Source organism: Hylobates moloch, unplaced genomic scaffold (genome assembly GCF_009828535.3).
Source record: "Hylobates moloch isolate HMO894 unplaced genomic scaffold, HMol_V3 SCAFFOLD_8, whole genome shotgun sequence".
Taxonomy (NCBI): domain Eukaryota; kingdom Metazoa; phylum Chordata; class Mammalia; order Primates; family Hylobatidae; genus Hylobates; species Hylobates moloch.
The window spans coordinates 33,508,955-33,525,587 of record NW_026652283.1 but is presented as its reverse complement, the minus strand read 5'-3'; the positions used below and the strand labels follow the sequence as shown (position 1 = coordinate 33,525,587).

The window sequence follows — 16,633 nt, the reverse complement described above, 5'->3', positions numbered from 1 at the left end:
TATTTAAGTACATCCTATACACCAAGCCATGCAGAAAGCAGCAGCTTGGGGGGACATGGCCTATGTGGGGCTCCTCTCCACTGCCAGAGGGAAGTGAAGTGTAGGGTAGCCAGCTGAGGGGCCTGCCGGGTTCAGTTCAGTACGGCCTGAAGGTCTATTCAGGAAGCTATTTCATAGCAGTTTTAGGGCTGGCATTCTGGGTTGAAAGCAGCTACCTCAAACTTCATAGCCTGGCCTTTTCTATTTTCTCAGGCCCTAGTTTTATCTTCCAGACAAACTCCATTTATTAAGTCATAACGTTCCCCCCACTTTTATTAAGCACAGACGTCTGTACTTGTAAGTCAGATCTTTAGATCAGCATAATACCCAGTCTACACCGAGTGTCTGTAATGAGCTGACCACATTTCAATCAAAAGCCAAAGACACCAGACATTCTAGTTTGCCAGGGGGCTTTATTCTGGGTAATGGTGATTATCTTTTGGCTTTTTGAGATAAAGAGCTCTGAGGCCCTGTGCAGGGCTGTCCTCCCTGCAGTGGGTAGTTGGAAGTAACTGACTGTTTTGCAGGTCAGTGAGGCCCAGCAGTGTGTCGGGCTTAGCCAGGTCAGCTGCATTCTCCTCTGGGCTCTGTAGTGCTAGAATCCCAGCATTAGATGGAATCCAGTTCCCAGAGGCCAGCCCCCATCCAGAGCTGAAATTCCGTTCATAGCTCCGTGTGCGTCTGGCCTCTGCTTCGCCAAAGGCAAAGAACTCAGTGCCTTTCCAGGCAGCCCATTTCCTCCATGACTGGCAGAAACAGCTTCCTGATGTGGATTCTAAATCCTGCCATCTTGAAGAGACCACCATTGGCTGTGGTTTTCTCTGTGGGCCTCCCAGGACATACATCATCCTTTATGCATGCCAACCCTCTACATAGTGGAGCCTACCCCAGATACCACATTTCCTCAAGTCCTCCCTTCCCCGGGCCAGATAGCCCTGGGCTCTTGAGCAGTCCCTCACTGAGCAGCTCTCCCCTCGGCATCCTGGTCACCTCCCCTGAAGTTTCTTCAGTTTATCTGAGTCCCCCAAAGTGGAGGGCTGAAGCCCCCCATGGTGCTGGGTTCAGCCAGCAGAGCGTGCAGCCATCAGGAGCAGTGCCTGTTCCTTTGTTCCCACTGAACCAAGTGTCTGCTGAAACCCAATGGTGCCAGTTGTAGTCTCTCACCTTTGTGCTCAGCTGAGGCTGAGGAGCCCAAGACCTGGATTGATCTCGTAAGCACGGTTGGTTCTGAGCTTGGGGGCCAGCCCTCATACCTCATTCTGCACACTCACCTCCAAGCCTACCTATGCACTGTGCCAACCGCTTTGGATCCTAAGGCCAGTGGGAGTGTGGAATGGGCAGGAGAGTCCATCCTGGCAGCAGCTGGAGCTCTGCCCCGTCCACAGAGAGCTGGGCTGGTAAGTCGTGTGGAGAGCAGGTGGCATACTTAGACCACACATTCCACCTGCTCTGGGTAAAGCGGGGTGCTTAGGAGGAGCAGTGCCCAACACTCCTGGGCCGGGTCCCTGGCAGCACCAAGGCTCTGCCCACGTTCTTGACAGTTGAGGTCAGAGGGAGCCCACAGCTCCATTAATCAAGTTAAGCAGACCTGGTGGTATATGCATAGCAGAGCTGGCCCCTGCCAGAGATCCCTGTTCCTCTCAGCAGAGTAGCACTTCAGACTGCGCTTCACGTCCCGCTCTGGCAACAAGGCTCAGGGCCTTTGGCAGCCTTAAAATCATCTCAGTGGCAGACGGAGCATGTCTGGCCAAGTCTGTGGCTTTCTCTTTTTATCCTGTGAGTTCATAGAAAATAGACGCAAGCCCTGGTTTCCAAGAAGATGAAGATAACAGTAGATCAGCCCGTTAACCCACTATCTGCCCACCCGGCCCCCCTTACCTTCCTCAGGCCATTGGGCCTGTGAGCAGACAGTTGTGTCAAGGGGCGAGGTCCCAGCGTCACAGGATTGGCACCGCGTGAGGAGGCAGCACCATATGTGCCGAGGCCTGGCTGAGTCCATCTGGGATCCCGTGTGGTGGGGGTGGGAGGTCAGCAGATAAGAGCATTCTAGTGCCTTCTTGTCTTCCCTCCCCCCAGCTTCCCCACCTTCTGCTCCTAACCTAAGCAGCACAGATTTTGTGCAATGACAAGGAAAGGGAACATTCAGTGCCAGGCTTTTAATTACAGTTGCTTCGGGCTGCTGGCCTCTGTGCCAAGCGGCCATGGAGAGTGTTTTATCACACCACAAAGCCAACAAGGTCGGGTCTGTGGTGTGTGCCCTTGGCACCTGGTTAGGGTGGGGCTGCGCTTGTGGCCCACTGGAGAAAGGCTGGGCCCAGATTAGTTCACACAGGCATCAACAGCTGGCCAAGTGCAGCCCTGGGCTTCAGGGAGCCATGGAACCAGATGGAAATGCCTGTTGGGACCTCTAGAGCAGACTCCAGGGAAGGCCTGTAATTGGGTAGGAAAGGGGTCTTCAGGAGGATGGCCAAGCTCTGGAAGGATGATGGGGCCAGATTATACTGTGGGGTATGGCCAAATGAGAGAAGTACAACAATAATCATGTCCACAACACTTCACAGTTTACAAGGAGCTTTCCACTTGCTTTAGCATGCTTAATCCTCACATCAACCCTGCTTAGGGGACACAAGCTCAGAGAGAGGAAGTGACTTATCCAGAGTCACACAGGCAGAAACCCAGGACTGAAGCCACAGCCTTTAACCACATCCAGCTGTCTTTCCATGAGGGGTAGGGGCAGATCCCCCGAGCTGGAGCCTCCAGGGCAGCCCTCGCTCAGGGCAGCACTGTGGTGACGCTGGTGAGCACCACATGCTCAGAGATTTTGGAGACGGAGCATCGGCTCTGCAAGGACAAGGACTTGTGGCTGGCAGAGGAGCGGGGACTAGGGGCCTTCAGAGAGCCGCAGGGACCCGGGCCAGGCAGGCAGCAGGAGAAGGCAGCCTTAAACTGCTCCCGGAATTTGCCTTGGTTGGGAAACAAAAGACACAGCCATAAGGAGACAGATGCAGCAGGAAGGGGCCTTGAGCCCAGGGACACCCACGCAGCTCCAGCCAAGCTGCCTGTGAGGGGGCGGGGAGGGAGGGAGGGATAGAGCTGGGAGGGAGAGCCCTGAGGCAACCTCGGCACCGCCAGGGAGAGAGGACAGAAGCCCTGGAGCGGGTTCCCAAGGAGAGACGCAATTGCCATCTGATTCCTTGACTGTGCTCTGGCTCAGAGGCTGGCTCAAAACGTGGTGTCTGGCTCAGGGGCCTCGGATCACCTCTGCTGTCCTTGGTGTGTACGTGGGGGTCACTATCTGTTTCGAGGCTTGTATCCTCTCTGCCTTTGATGATGAAAATGACGGCAGCAGCAGCCCTTTTGCATTTGGCAGTCACGCTGTGCTGGGTGCCTCGGCCTCTGTCGCCCAGAGCATCCCAGCACCCTGAAAGGCTGCAGTCCTTTATCCTCACTTCACAGATGAGATGCACAGAGGTACAGTGGCTTGCCCAAGGCCACCCAGCCAGAAGCTGAACCCAATTCTAACTCCAAAGCCCTTCTCAAGGGGGAGGAGGGAAGGAGGGAACGCCACACCACCTTGTTCAGCCCAAGTATACCACAGAAACAGATTTTGTCAGGCTGAAGCCCCTTTGATCATGTGTCATTAGCCTGCCAGCCTCTCTGGTGCCCAGCACAGGGCCAAGCACACAGTAGGTGCTCAGTAAATATAGGCCAAACAAAGGCATATGTGTCAGTAAGTCTGTCTGCCCTCCCCTCCCCACACAGCTCATCATCTGTTCTCTTTTCTGAGCTGGAAACCCACAGCCAGCCTTGTTGAGTAATTCTTGAGTCTCAGTGAGGGTTATACTATTGTCTCCTGATCCCTTCTTTAACCTTTTAATAGTTCCTCAAAGATTATTTCTGTCCAGGCTTGAACAGTCATCTGGACCTGTTCTTTGGAAGTCTATTCCCAAAGTCAGAGGGCTGGTGAGTCACGCTTCTGCTGAGCTCAGCCTCAGCGCCATTACCACCCTGAGACTGGGAGGTAGAGCGGGGGGTGGGCACTGTGGGACAGCAGAGAGGAGAGGCCTGGAGTGGGAGTGGGGGCGGCAGGGGAGGAAGACTTCCAAAGGGAACAACCCCTGAGATTCCAGTCGCTCTGCCAGTGTGTGTCTAGCTGAGCCGGTGAAGCCCTTTCCTGGGCCTGGCCTGTCTCTGCCAGTGACCCTCCGTTAGCCCCGACACCTGGACTGTGCAATCCTTCCTCAGGCAGGGGCTCCAGGGCCCTCCTCCCACAGGTCTGACTCCCTCCGGGAAGGGTGGACTCCTCTGCCTGAGCTGATTGGAGGTCTTGCTGTGCCTGCACCCGGGGTGGGAGTGGGGGTGAGCTGCCCTAGCCCCTGCCCTTCCACTCACTCACTGGTCTGCAGAATCTGCAAAACTGGATCCTGGTTGCCAGCCACCGTGGGGAGTGTGGCCCGTCTCCCACTCAGGCCAGGGCTGCTGGGGGTGGGTCCACCCAGAGCAGGATCACTGTGCCCACAGCAGGTACATCCTCGCCCACCATCCTTTATTTGGGCCCTGGCCTGGGGATGGGGAGACTTGTCACGTGGACTGTTGGCCACCCTCAGTCACTTAGCATCCCCAGCCCGCTCACCACTGAGGAAGTTGTAGATGATGGGGTTGGCAGCGCTGTTGGCGTACACCAGCCAGTGGGAGAAGGTGAAGCAGGCGTAGACAGCTTCACGGTCGCTGGCTTGGTGGAACATCCCGAACACCCTAGGCCCGGGTGGAGGAGCGTCAGAAATGGGGTAGTTGTGTGTGCATGTATCGGAGTGCTGCTCACAGAACCTGAGCTGTAAAGTGCAAGAGTTCCTACTGCCCACTTCCGTCCATGTTTCCTGGCCTTCTGTACCTGAGGTCTTGGCCAGGGTTTGGGGTTCTCAAGCATGGAGGGCATCAAGCACCACGATGGGCATCTCTAGCCTCCTGGCCATCGGATCCCCTGGGGCTTCCCATCCACTTTCTCATCCATCCTCACAGCAACATGATGAGTCATAGACATCATCCATTTTTCCATTAGGGAAACTGAGGCTCAGAGAAGTAAAGTGACATGCCGAAGATGACACAACCAGGAAGTGGCCAAGCACAATCTCTAAGTGAAACTGTCCTCTGTCCAATAGCCTGCATTCTGTCCCCGGCGCCCTGTGACCCTTTTTGGCTGTCCGTACAGACACGTGCATGGTTAGCTGTCTCACTTCCTTCAAGTCTCTGCTCAAATGTCATTTTCTTGGAAAGGCTTTTTTTTTTTTTTTTTTTTTTTGAGACAGCTCTGTCACCCAGGCTGGAGTGCAGTGGTGCAGTCATGGCTCGCTGCAGCCTCGACCTCCTGGGCTCAAGCTATTCCTCCACCTCAGTCTGTGTAGCTAGAACTACAGGCACATGCCACCATGGCTGGCTAATTTTTTGAATTTTAGTAGAGACGAAGTCTCATTATGTTGCCTGGGCTGATCTTGAACTCCCGGCCTCAAGCGATCCTCCCTCCTTGGCCTCCCAAAGTATTGGGATTACAGATGTGAGCCACTGCACCTGGCCCCCTGCTTTTTTTAAACCATTGTATCTAAAGCAAAAGCAAAAACCCACCAACCCTTATCATGGTCACTCTCCGTCCTATTTTATTTTTCTTCCCAGCAGTTATCACTGCCTGACATTATAATATACATTGATTTTTCTGTTTACTTCCCTTCTCTCCCGCTAGAATGCAGCCTCCATGAAGGGAGGGACTTTGTCTGTCTTATGCACTTGTTCACTGTATTTCCAGCCCCCTAAAATGTGATGATTAAGTGAATGAATGCGTGAATTTTCACGATAGCCCTAGGAGATGGAGGCTTAGAGAAGAGAAATGGCCCGCCCAAGATCACATAGTGGAGAAGGGGTGGAGCCAGGTCTTTCTCCCAGGCAAGGAGAGCTCCTTCCCCAACCTCAAACTTCTCCCCACCCCAACCATGCCCCGCGCTCTCACCTCTTAAGGACATTGAGGACACTGATGGGCAGGTAGCAGAGGGCGAAGACCAGCAGCACCACCATCAGCATCTTGGCTGTCTTCCTCCGCGCACGCATCTGCTTCACTTCAGCCAGGAAGGCGCGGGCCCGGGGCTGGGGCTCTCCGCTCAGGCCCTGCTCCAGGTCCCCCAGCTGGTCTGAGGGACGCTTCCAGTTCCGCACCAGTGCTGAGGTGGTGCCGGGGATCTGTCCAGCACACATAGAGACAGCAGTGGTGGGTACAGCACCTTGGGAGGGTGGTTGCCTTTTGTGGAGCCCACGCCAGGCTGGACCCTGGGCAGGGTGGAGATGGGCAAAGGGATAAAACCCTTGCGAGAGGAAGGAGTCTAATGTTTATGATAAAGACTAACACTCTGGGCTTGAGAGTGAACGATAGACTTTCACTTTTTCTTTTCTTTTCTTTTCTTTTTTTTTTTTGAGATGGCATTTCACTCTTGTCACCCAGGCTGGAGTGCAATGGTGCAATCTTGGATCTCTTCAACCTCAGCCTCCCGAGTAGCTGGGATTACAGGTGTGCTCCACCACCCAGGCTAAGTTTTGTATTTTTAGTAGAGACGGGGATTCACCACGTTGGCCAGGCTGGTCTTGAACTCCTGACCTCAGGTGATCTGCCCGCCTCAGCCTCCCAAAGTGCCGGGATTACAGGTGTGAGCCACTGAGCCCAGCCTAGACTTTCATTTTCCATTAGCTCTTTGTGAAATCCCCTGCAACACACCTTGTGGAAAGATATTATTGGTCCTTAGGTATAGATGAGGCAACTAAGACTCAAAGAGGTGGGGACCCTTGACAAGACCCCAGGCCCCATCCTCTCAATTGCCCATCCATCCTCCCTAAATCTCCAACACTATCTTTGAGGGTAGGGGCGGGGGTGAGTTGTGCCTCCCGTGGGTCATACCAGACTGTGAGGAGGCCTGGGCAAGGGGTGAGCAGGTGGGCAGCATGGAATGGCCTGGGCCACTGCCCATAAGCCTGGGGTGGTTCTGGACTCCTGGAGAAGGCTCTCCTGCCACCGGACACTCAAATCACCCACCACAGAGGGGCATGGGGCTAGAGTTCTGGAAACGTGGGTCTAGAGCCCGCTCAGACATTGGTGGGCTATGTGACCTTGGCCACCTCATTTTCCTTTCTAAGCCTTGCTTTCATGTCTGTCAAATGAGGAGATCGCACCTGTGTCCTGCTTGGTTGGGGGGGTCTGTGGGGAGCAGATGATGAGTGTTGGTGGACTGCAGGGGTGGCCAGCCAGGAAGGGCCCTACTGGACTGGGTGCTCCTCCAAGGCAGGACCTGGGTCACAGCCAGTACGTGTCCCCACCCACTGCTCGGCATGGCCTGGGTACAAGCCAGTACTTCCTGTGGAATGTAGGTGACATCCCCAAGTGTGAGAGTCCCTTCCTGAGCCTGGTCATGTTCTGGCCTGCCTTTTCTCACCGCCCAGACGCCAATCCAGGACTCCCACTCGCTAGGCCAAGGGCCCCTGAGCACCCCTGCCCCCCAAAAACCTAGGAAACCCACCGTGGGTCAGTCTGTAATGCAGGAAAGAAGATAGGCCCTGGAACCAGAAGGCTCTGCCGCTGTTGAATCTGGCAAGTCGGTTGCCCTTATTTGGCATTTGTGACGTGGGTAACGTTGCTTCTTTTGTTAGATAGTTGTTAAGACATTGGATGCAAAGTGCCTAATTTGGCAGGCAACATGGAGTTGCTATTATTATTGTCGCAGTGGTACTAAACTGAGCAGTGGGAGCTCACAGATCCGGGCTTTAGTTCCTCATCTACTCACTAGCTGAGTGGTTTGGGGGAAGTTACGTTGATCTTCTGGGTCTCGGTTTTCTTGTATATTTAATGTGGGTAATATATGGTGGCTAAGGGGATGCAAGACTATCTGGGAGTGGATAGTTCAATAAACGGCAGCCGCTAATGTTAGAAGGACGTGTTACTCTTCCATTCCAGGGTAGCCACTGGTGCCTTTGGCCTTGAGTCTGACGTGTCTCTGGGCTTCCTCTCTCTTTGCTTGCAGCCAAGATGGCATGTGCTGATGGCAGAGGACTGCCTACTCAGTTAGACCAGTGGTCCCCCACCGCCCCCCAGCCCACACAGTGACACCAGAGTGGGCCTCACCTGGCGGCCCCAGAGCTTGCGGAATATCTGGAAATAGGCCATGGCCATGAGGCCCAGTGGGGCCAGGTAGGTGACAATAAAGAAGCAACTGTGGTAGATCTTGGGATAGAGGTCATCTGCAGGGGTCAAGAGATGCAGAGTCAGGCCCAATCTGTGAGCCCCACCCTGCCCTGGTTAGCAATGCCACCCTGTCCTGACTAGGGCCAAAGCAGCCACCATGACAGACAGAGACCCTGGAGTTGTCCAACTTGGGGTGTCCCTCCTGGAAGGACGTCTACACTAGAGCAGATGTCTACATGAGGGGAGGCACCCACCCTGCGAGTATCCCTGGCAGGAGCCAGTCTAGGCTGTCCCCTAGGGAAATACCTGCCCTGGGGTTTCCCACTTTGGAAGGGACCCTGCTAGATGCCTGCCCTAGGGGTACATGCTCCCGAAGTGCCCACCTGAGGGGATGCCTGCTTGAGGCTTCCACCATTACCTGCCCAGCGTTCATCACAGACCGAGAAGAGCCGTGTGCGGTTGGCTAGCTCAGGCAGCACACTGCTGCATTCCATGACTGCAGCCTGGGGCACCATGACGGCCAGCGACACAGCCCAGATGCCCAGGATGGAGCCACGGGCCCTCCGGGCTGTGCTCTTGAACAACAGTGGGTGGCAGATGGCATACCAGCGGTCCAGGGCGATGAAGCTGAGAGTCAGCACTGCCACTGACACGGACACGGCCTGCCCCGTGGGGACACAACGTCGGTCATTTTGGGGGCCACCCAGAGATGTGAGAGTAGGTGAGTGAGGAGGCTGACGGCAGGTGCAGGGCAGTGCAAATCCTGACTCCACCACCTACTGGCTGTGTAAATGTGGGCAAGTCACTCACCCTCTCTGAGCCTCGTCTACAGAATGAGAATACACCATCTACCTGGCAGGATTCTTGCGAGAATAAGTGAAATCATGTATAAACAATGTCCAGCCTTAGACCTGGCACATGGTAGGTGCACCCCTCTGGTGAATAACTTGCACCTACGTAACTTACTATGTGCTGGGCACTGTTCTCATCATCCTCATGACAATCCCACAAAGTAAGTGCTCTTGCCCCCCTGTTACAGATGAGGAAACTGAGGCACAGAATTCCCTCATCCATCTGTCTTTATGCTCAGGGTCACCAGAGTTAACCAGTTGAGTGGGGAGCCTCAAAATAGTGGGAAATCCAAGAGGCGTTTATCTCTGCCATGGAATGCCATCCCTTCCCCAGGCAGTTAGGAAAAAGCCCTCATTCTGGGAGGCAGAGATGAGTCTGGGCCAGAGGTGTGTGGGCATTGCCTCTAGGGGTGCCCCCTGCCCTCTGGGGTGCAGGAAGTGGATCACAGGATACAAACCGAGAGAAGCCTTCCTTCCACCCCACTAACCCCATCTGGACATCCTGGTTTCCACCACTGGGGTCTTTCCTGGCCAGTGCAGGAGGGAGAGGAGAAGGCTGTTTCCATCAGGCCCCCACGTCTGCCCCTTTGGGATTGGGGAGCAGGCCCAGGGTGTTGTGTATGTGTCACTGTGGGCTGGTGCCTCTCTCCTTGACGGTGTGCCTGTGTACCTGGAGGTGACTATATGTGTCCACACGTGTCTATGTATACGTCCGTGGCTGTGACCAGGAGGGGATCTCTATAAGTGTGTGGGGTTGTGTCTGTGTACTCGAGTGTCTGATCTGGTGGCTTGCCCTTGCTAGCAGCAGGGGATGACACTTCAGGGGTCACGAGCCACTGTCCTGTCTGACAGGCAAGTCTGGGGGTCACTGAGACCTATGCAAGGCCGTGGGTTTTGTACAGGTGTGACAAGGAGTGGTGAGGGGTGCCTGGGCAGAGCTCACCTGTAGATAGGGGATGACCTTGCAAAGGGCATGGCCGAACAGCCAGGACTCAGTGATGTCCACCAGCAGGCTGGCCGGCAGGCAGATGGCGGTCACCAGAACATCAGCCAGGGACAGGTTGACGATGAAGTAGTTGGTGACTGTCCTCATGTGGTGGTTCCGCCACACAGCCAGGCAGACTGCAGGGTGCAGCGGGGTGAAGCGGGTGGCAGAGCCGCACCCATCCTAGTTCTGCCCAATCAGCCAGCTCCTCCCCCCACACAACGCCCTTCAATCCCCAGGGAAAGCCAGAAGCACTGCCGGGCAAGCCCTGGACCTACCCAGCGTGTTGCCCACCAGGGCCACGAGGAACACAGCCACATAGGCCGCGATGAGGACCCACTCGTACTGTTTTGGGTACAGATAATCGCGCCACAGATAGCGGATAAACTCGTCTTCATAGTCTGGAGGCACAGGGGACGGCTCTCTGCTGCCAGGGGGGACCCCTATCTGGGCCCCTGGGGTGGCCGAGGGCTCCATGAGTTCAGGAGCTGCTGCAGTGGAGGGGCATCCTAGGCTCTGCAGAGGGAGAGGAGGGAACCCGGGCCAGCCCTCAGCCCACTCCCTTCAGGGTGCCTGGAGGCTTGCACCCCAGGTCTTTTTGGGTCTCAGCCCCAAACTTCCTGAAGGGAGGAAGGAAAGGAGGGAGTGGGGAAAGAGAGAAGGAAGGAAACATTAGGGAGTGTGACAGGCACTTTGCATATAAGTTCCCTCTTAATTCTCACAGTCATGAAATTGGTGGAGGAAGACAGACCTGGGTGGCATCCCAATTCCACACCAGTTGCCTTGGGTAGCTTACCTGGCCTCTTTCAGCCTCGGTTTCCCCATCTGTCTAATGGGGTGACAGCCCTACCTACCTTACGGGGCCACGATGAGGAGTAATGAGCTCCGATGAGTGCCAAGTGCTTCACCAAGAACCTGGTACGAGAAGGTAGTTTCGGGGCGTTTCTGGTTACCATTATTAGGGTACCCTGCTTTGCAGATGAGACGGAAGCTCAGAGAGATTGAGTCTCTTGCTCAAGGTCACAAAGCTCCTAAGCCAGGTCTGTTCGAACCCACCAGACACCATAGATTTGGGAGGAGAAGCCATCCCGATTGCAAACATTTCTTGAGCCAGTTCAGAGGCTTTAACTTTGGGTTGGGAAAACGGGCCAAGGGAGGTATTAGAGACCCAAGCCCCACCCGCCATACCTGCCAGACCCTCCGGTGGGCACGCGCGGACACGTACACATACAACACACACACAGTGGGGGTGGTGCGCGGAGGGACTGACGACCCCTTGGGAGCAAGGGGAGCATCCAGGCCCCCTAAGAGGCCCCCTTTGGGTCCCCAGGGCCGCGACGCTCCCCGACGGCCGCCAGGAGCCGCTGTTCCGGCGCGCGGGTCGCTCTCCATTCATAAATCCAGCCAGCCCAGCTCCCCGCCCCTCCCTCCTCCCGCACTCAGCCCTTCCTTCCGCCGGCTGGGCTAGGACGACCCCGGCCAGGTGCCGGAGGGTTGCGGATCCCTGGAGACCCCTGGGGAAGGGGAGGGGACGCCTTCATACCCCACTGAACGCCGGTAGGCCCGCTCCGTCCGCAGGACCTTCCTGCACCTCGGGGGCTGCCGGGGGCTCCGGGAAGGCGCGGGGAGCGAGGGCACTCGGAGCCTGCCTGGAGGAGAGCCGCGCTGGCCGAGGAGCCGGTCTCCCAGCACCCAGGTTACCCCCCGAGACTCTTGGCTCCTCCCATCCCTCGCCGCGGGTCCTTTGGAACCCCCATCCCGGGCCTGGGGGTCCCCCACACCCCGCACCTGTTGGCTCCGGGACCCGGGTGTTCTCGGCTGCTGGTCCCCGGACCTGGCACCGGGGACTTCGCCTTCCTGCGAGGAAGGCCGAGCCTCTGGGGGCCGGGGCTGCAGGAGGGGGTCGGGGCAGCCCCCTCCCTAGGCTGCGCTGCCTCGGCTCGCGGGGCTGAGCGCGATCCCCGGCAACTGCGCGGGCTGTGGCTCGGCGCGGGCTCCGCCGGGCTGCGCGCTGCGGGGAGGGAGGGCCGGCGGGAGGGGCAGGGCGGGGTGGGAGCCCCCAGACGGTCTTTGCTCCGTGTCTTCCAGCCCCGAGACCCGCAGGGCGGAGGGAGACTCGCGTTCCTTCTCGCCTCCCACTTCGCGCTTCCATCCCACCTCCATTCATGCGTCCATCCGTTCATTCATTCCATCCTCATTCATTCAACATTTATGCCCCCGGCCACCCCGCATTCTGGGCGCACTTAATGTGTGCCGGCGGGCCTGGCAGCTTCAGAGGGCTACAGTGCAGAGGTGGAGCCCAGCCCCGCCTCTCCTTGCTGCCTCACCTAACTGAGGAGGAGGATGGCACAGGTGGGTCACAGGAGTGAGACAGAGAGGATGCCTGCACCGCCTCCAGCCTAGCCCCGGATGCTGCTGGAACAGCTAGCTCCCAACGATGCCAGAGAGCCCTGCTCTCCCATCTCCCAGCCCCCCATCCTATCTGCCCCCAGTTCCTCTTTTTATTATACCTACTATTCCCCCCAAAAATCAAGGACGCCGGTGGGGACAGAAGTGGGGGTTCGTTAATTCCACAAATAACGATTTATTAAGCTGTGTGCCAGGCGATGAGTTATCATAATACAGCTACCATTTGTACAATGTACAACGCATATGATGCCTGCTCTCATTTAATCTTCATATCAGCCTGGTGAGGTGGTCGTTATTGTCCCCATTTTACAGATAAAGACACTGGACCCACATGGGGCAATGACTTGCCCAAGGTCGCACAGCAGAGGCAGAGCTGGGCTTTAAGCCTCTGCCCCTCTCAGGCCTCTAGCCTCTCTTACCAGTCAGAGGCTCCCTCCCCTGCAAAATCTCTCTGGCTGCTGGGGAGGCAGGTGCACACCCAGGCAATTAACCTGTGGTGTGAGGAGAGTGTGAGGGCCCTGGGGGCTGTGGGGCACAGGAGGACAGACCGACTCAGCCAGGGCATGAGAACAGGCTTCCTGGAGCAGGGGCATCTCCATGGAGACCTGAAGAATAAGAAGGTAGTCCTGCAAGGGGGATTGTGGTATTCGAGGAGAGGCATTCAAGGTCAGGAAACAGCAGGTGCAAAGGTTTGAAGGTTGGGGATTCTGGAAATCACAGGTAGGTGAAGGGTGACTGCCTGAGCATCAATGCAGTCACCTTGGCCATCCCCTACGTCAGCATAGGACCTTCCTAATATGTCACCCTCTGAAACTCACACTCTTTCCCTCCTGGGAGATGACTCCTGGGATGTAACCACCATCTTTCCCGTTGCAGCCAAAGCCCTTTTCAAAGGCTCTGGAGATGCAGCGTCAGGCATAGGAGGTGTGGGAGAAGAACTGGAGCAGCATAAGGGAGGGGCCAGTGACCTTCACCTCTGCAGAACAGGAGGATGGACTGAAGCTAAACCCCAGGCAGAACTTTGTCCTTGGGCAGGTATGGCATCTGCATGGTGTGTGATGTCTTGCCTTCCCTCGGTGCTGGCCGAGGTAGGAGAATGAGTGAAGGGACTCAGAAGAGGGGCTGGTGTGTGTGTGTGTGTGTGCGTGCATGAATGCGTGGGCGCATGCATGTCTGCATATGTGTGCATGTGTGTGTGTTTGTGTTTGAGTCTTGAATTCAAGTAAGGGCTGTGGTGTGTGTCTAGGGAATCCAGTATGTTTGAGTCTGACTGTGCATATCAACAGGGGGTGGGCTCTGGGTTGATGACTGGAGGTCACTCTGGGTGGGATGTGTCTGTCTGGGTCTTGATATGTCCCTGTGTTTTGGTGTTTGTGTCTATGGGGAATGTGTATGTGTGAGGAGATGACTGTTTCTCTGTGTGGATCTGAATGTTCAACTGTGGCTTTGACTAGCACTGGCCTCCCAGCGTGTTTCCCTGTGAGTGTGGGAATGTGAGTGTGGCCATGCCTTTGTGTGTAAGGCTCTGTGAGTGTGCGTATGTGGAACTTGGTACATCTGTTCCCACAGCAATGACTCATCTTATCCCCCCACATTCTCCCCCCTACCTGGAGCTGTGACTGTTTGCTATATAGGGGCTGAAGAGGGGGCTGCAGCATGTGTGGGGATGGGAGGCAGATTGTGTGGGGACACTCCAATGACAGCTGCGGCAAACAAGGTGCAGCCAACGGTGTGGAAGGTACAGATCCATGTTTGTCTGTGTGGGCGGTAGGCACCGGCCAAGCCCAGCACAGCCCAGGCTTAGAACCTAGCCCAGAGTGCAGATCTCCATATTTCAGGGCCTCCCAGATACCATGGGTTGGAGTGGGCAAGGGGCTCTCCAGGTTCCCCAAGTCATGATACAGGGTGGTGCATGCCTGTGTAGGGAGGACATCATGGCTGAGAATTCCCCCCAGTATACAATGTCACAGAGTCAGTCCCACCTCCATTTAAGAGGGATCTCAATTGCCAACCTTCCCCCACTCTTTATCCCTTGGTGCCCCAAAGATGGCTGCTCCCCAGGTCAAGGGATCCTGAGAGATTCCTGCCATCACAAGCAACAGATCTCCCTGTCTCCCCTATCAGATGCTGGCCAGGGATTTTCAAGCCAGCAGCAGGAGCCAGGGCTCTGGCCTGGAGGCACTAGGTCTCGCATCCCCTCTGGTCCTGAATCTGGCCTATTTAGCCACAGCCCAAGGGTGGGAGAGGCCAGTTATTTGGCCTAGATGGGCATGAGAGAGAGTGGGTGTATGCTCAGAGAAAATCCTGGGGGCAGGGCGGTGGGAACCAGTAGTGTTCTAGAAGACCTACAGGAAGCTGCAGGATTTTGTTCCTCAGGCACAACAGCACTGGCTCTGGGAACGCTGGTAAAATGCCCATGTCCAAGGGAGGGCCCCAGGGACCTCAGGTCCTCCATGTCCAGGCCGGGCTTCCAGCCCTGGCGCCTCCTCTGCCCAGGGAGGGCTGGCCTCAGGGCTTTGCTGTGCTTGAGCTGTCTGTCAACAGGGGCCCACACGACCTCTTTCCTGGAACCAGCCAGCCCCAGCCTTGTTGATCTAATCCTGAGCCTCGGAGCCACAGGTCCCTGTCATATCCGTCTTCAAGTGTCACCCCAGGCACTGGCCCCAGGTGCTACCTCCTCCTCTTTCCCAATCCTTCTGTGACTTACAGTAACCTCTGTCTGGCTAGGACTAGAGTAATTGGAATGTAATTGGGTTTCCTCTTGCTAATGCCGCTACAGACCTGGGCGCGTGGATAGGAAAACTCTGGGGAAGGCAGAGGTGCTTTGTAGAAGAGCAGACATCAGGCAGCAGGCCGAGGTGTGGGGTGGGTGAGGGGAGGCCAGCAGAGATGGGCTGTGCTTCGGGAAAGGGGATTCTGAGAGCAGAGCCTGGGGAGGCCACTGAGCAGCTGCGGTGTTTTGGTCTTTGGGCCAACAGTAGTGGCCTCTGGGAGCTCATGCCCAGGGAGGGACTCAGAGACCTCCTGTTCCCCATATCCAGGTCCTCAGCCTTTGTGCCTCTTCTCCTCTGGATGGGCCTCCTCCTTCAGGGTCTGGGTGGCTTGAAGGAGACAGGTAGCCACTAGGAGAGGAGGAGCCCAGGACCCAGAGTCAGGCATTCTCTGTGACTCCCAAAGCTAGAGATCATTTTCCTCTTTTGTTTTGTTTTGTTTTGTTTTTTGAGACAGTCTTGCTCTGTTGCCCAAGCTGGAGTGCAATGGCACGATCATGACTCACTGCAACCTCCACCTCCTGGGCTCAAGTGATTCTCCTGCTTTGGCCTCCCAAAGTGCTGGGATTACAGGTGTGTGAGCCACCACTCCCAGCCTAGACAGCATCTTCAAGCCAGTGGCAGGAGCCAGGAAGAAGGGGCTGGAGCCTGCAGCCTTCTGTCTGTCCACTTACCCATATACTCACTCAACAAACAAACTCGGAGGCTGGGTAGGCTGCAGAGATGGAGACTCTCCTGGTTAGGCTAGGGAGACCCTCATGGAGATGAGTGGACAGGGGTGGTGTGAAATGCATCAGGATGGAGCCTGTGGAGGCAGGGTGGGGGCGGAATGGGACAGCACCAACAACAGGGTACAGAAACCGCAGAAAATACATCTCCTCCCACCCACCCCCACCCCACCCCTCGTGTTGAGGGGAGGTCAGGAGCCAGGCTTTGGGGTCAGGAAGATGGGGATTAGACCGCCACTCTGCTGCTTACTACTGGGTGATCCTGGGCTGGTCACTTCCTTCATCTCTGTGATAGGCTGAATAATGGCCCCCAAAGATGTCCACGTCGTAACCCCCAGAACATGTGGCTATGTTCCATGGCAAAAGGGGCTTTGCAGATGTGGCTAAATTAAGGGTCTTGAGATGAGAAGCTTATCCTGGATTATGCAGGTGGGCCCAGTGTGATCACACGGTCCTTATAAGAGGGAGCTGGGAGGGTCAGAAAGAGAAGACAGGATGATGAAGAGGAAATGCAGCCCTGCCAACCCCTTGATTTTAGCCCCACAAGACTCATTTGGGACTTCTGACTTATAGTGCCATAAGAGAATAAACTTGTGTTGTTTTTATTTGTGTATATATATACATATTATATATATACA

General features: G+C 55.9%; 1 protein-coding gene across 1 annotated transcript; it reads right to left on the bottom strand.

Annotated features, from left to right (window-relative positions):
- Positions 1–40: 40 nt before the first annotated feature.
- On the bottom strand, positions 41–11,120 carry HCRTR1 (hypocretin receptor 1). Its single transcript, XM_032160034.2, has 8 exons — positions 10,366–11,120; positions 10,046–10,224; positions 8,670–8,913; positions 8,192–8,307; positions 6,038–6,264; positions 4,673–4,794; positions 1,918–3,002; positions 41–1,813 (listed from the first exon to the last, which is right to left on the bottom strand). The coding sequence occupies exons 1-7, from the start codon at positions 10,562–10,564 to the stop codon at positions 2,812–2,814; spliced, it is 1,278 nt and encodes a 425-aa protein (XP_032015925.1). The 5' UTR covers positions 10,565–11,120; the 3' UTR covers positions 41–1,813; positions 1,918–2,811.
- Positions 11,121–16,633: the final 5,513 nt, after the last annotated feature.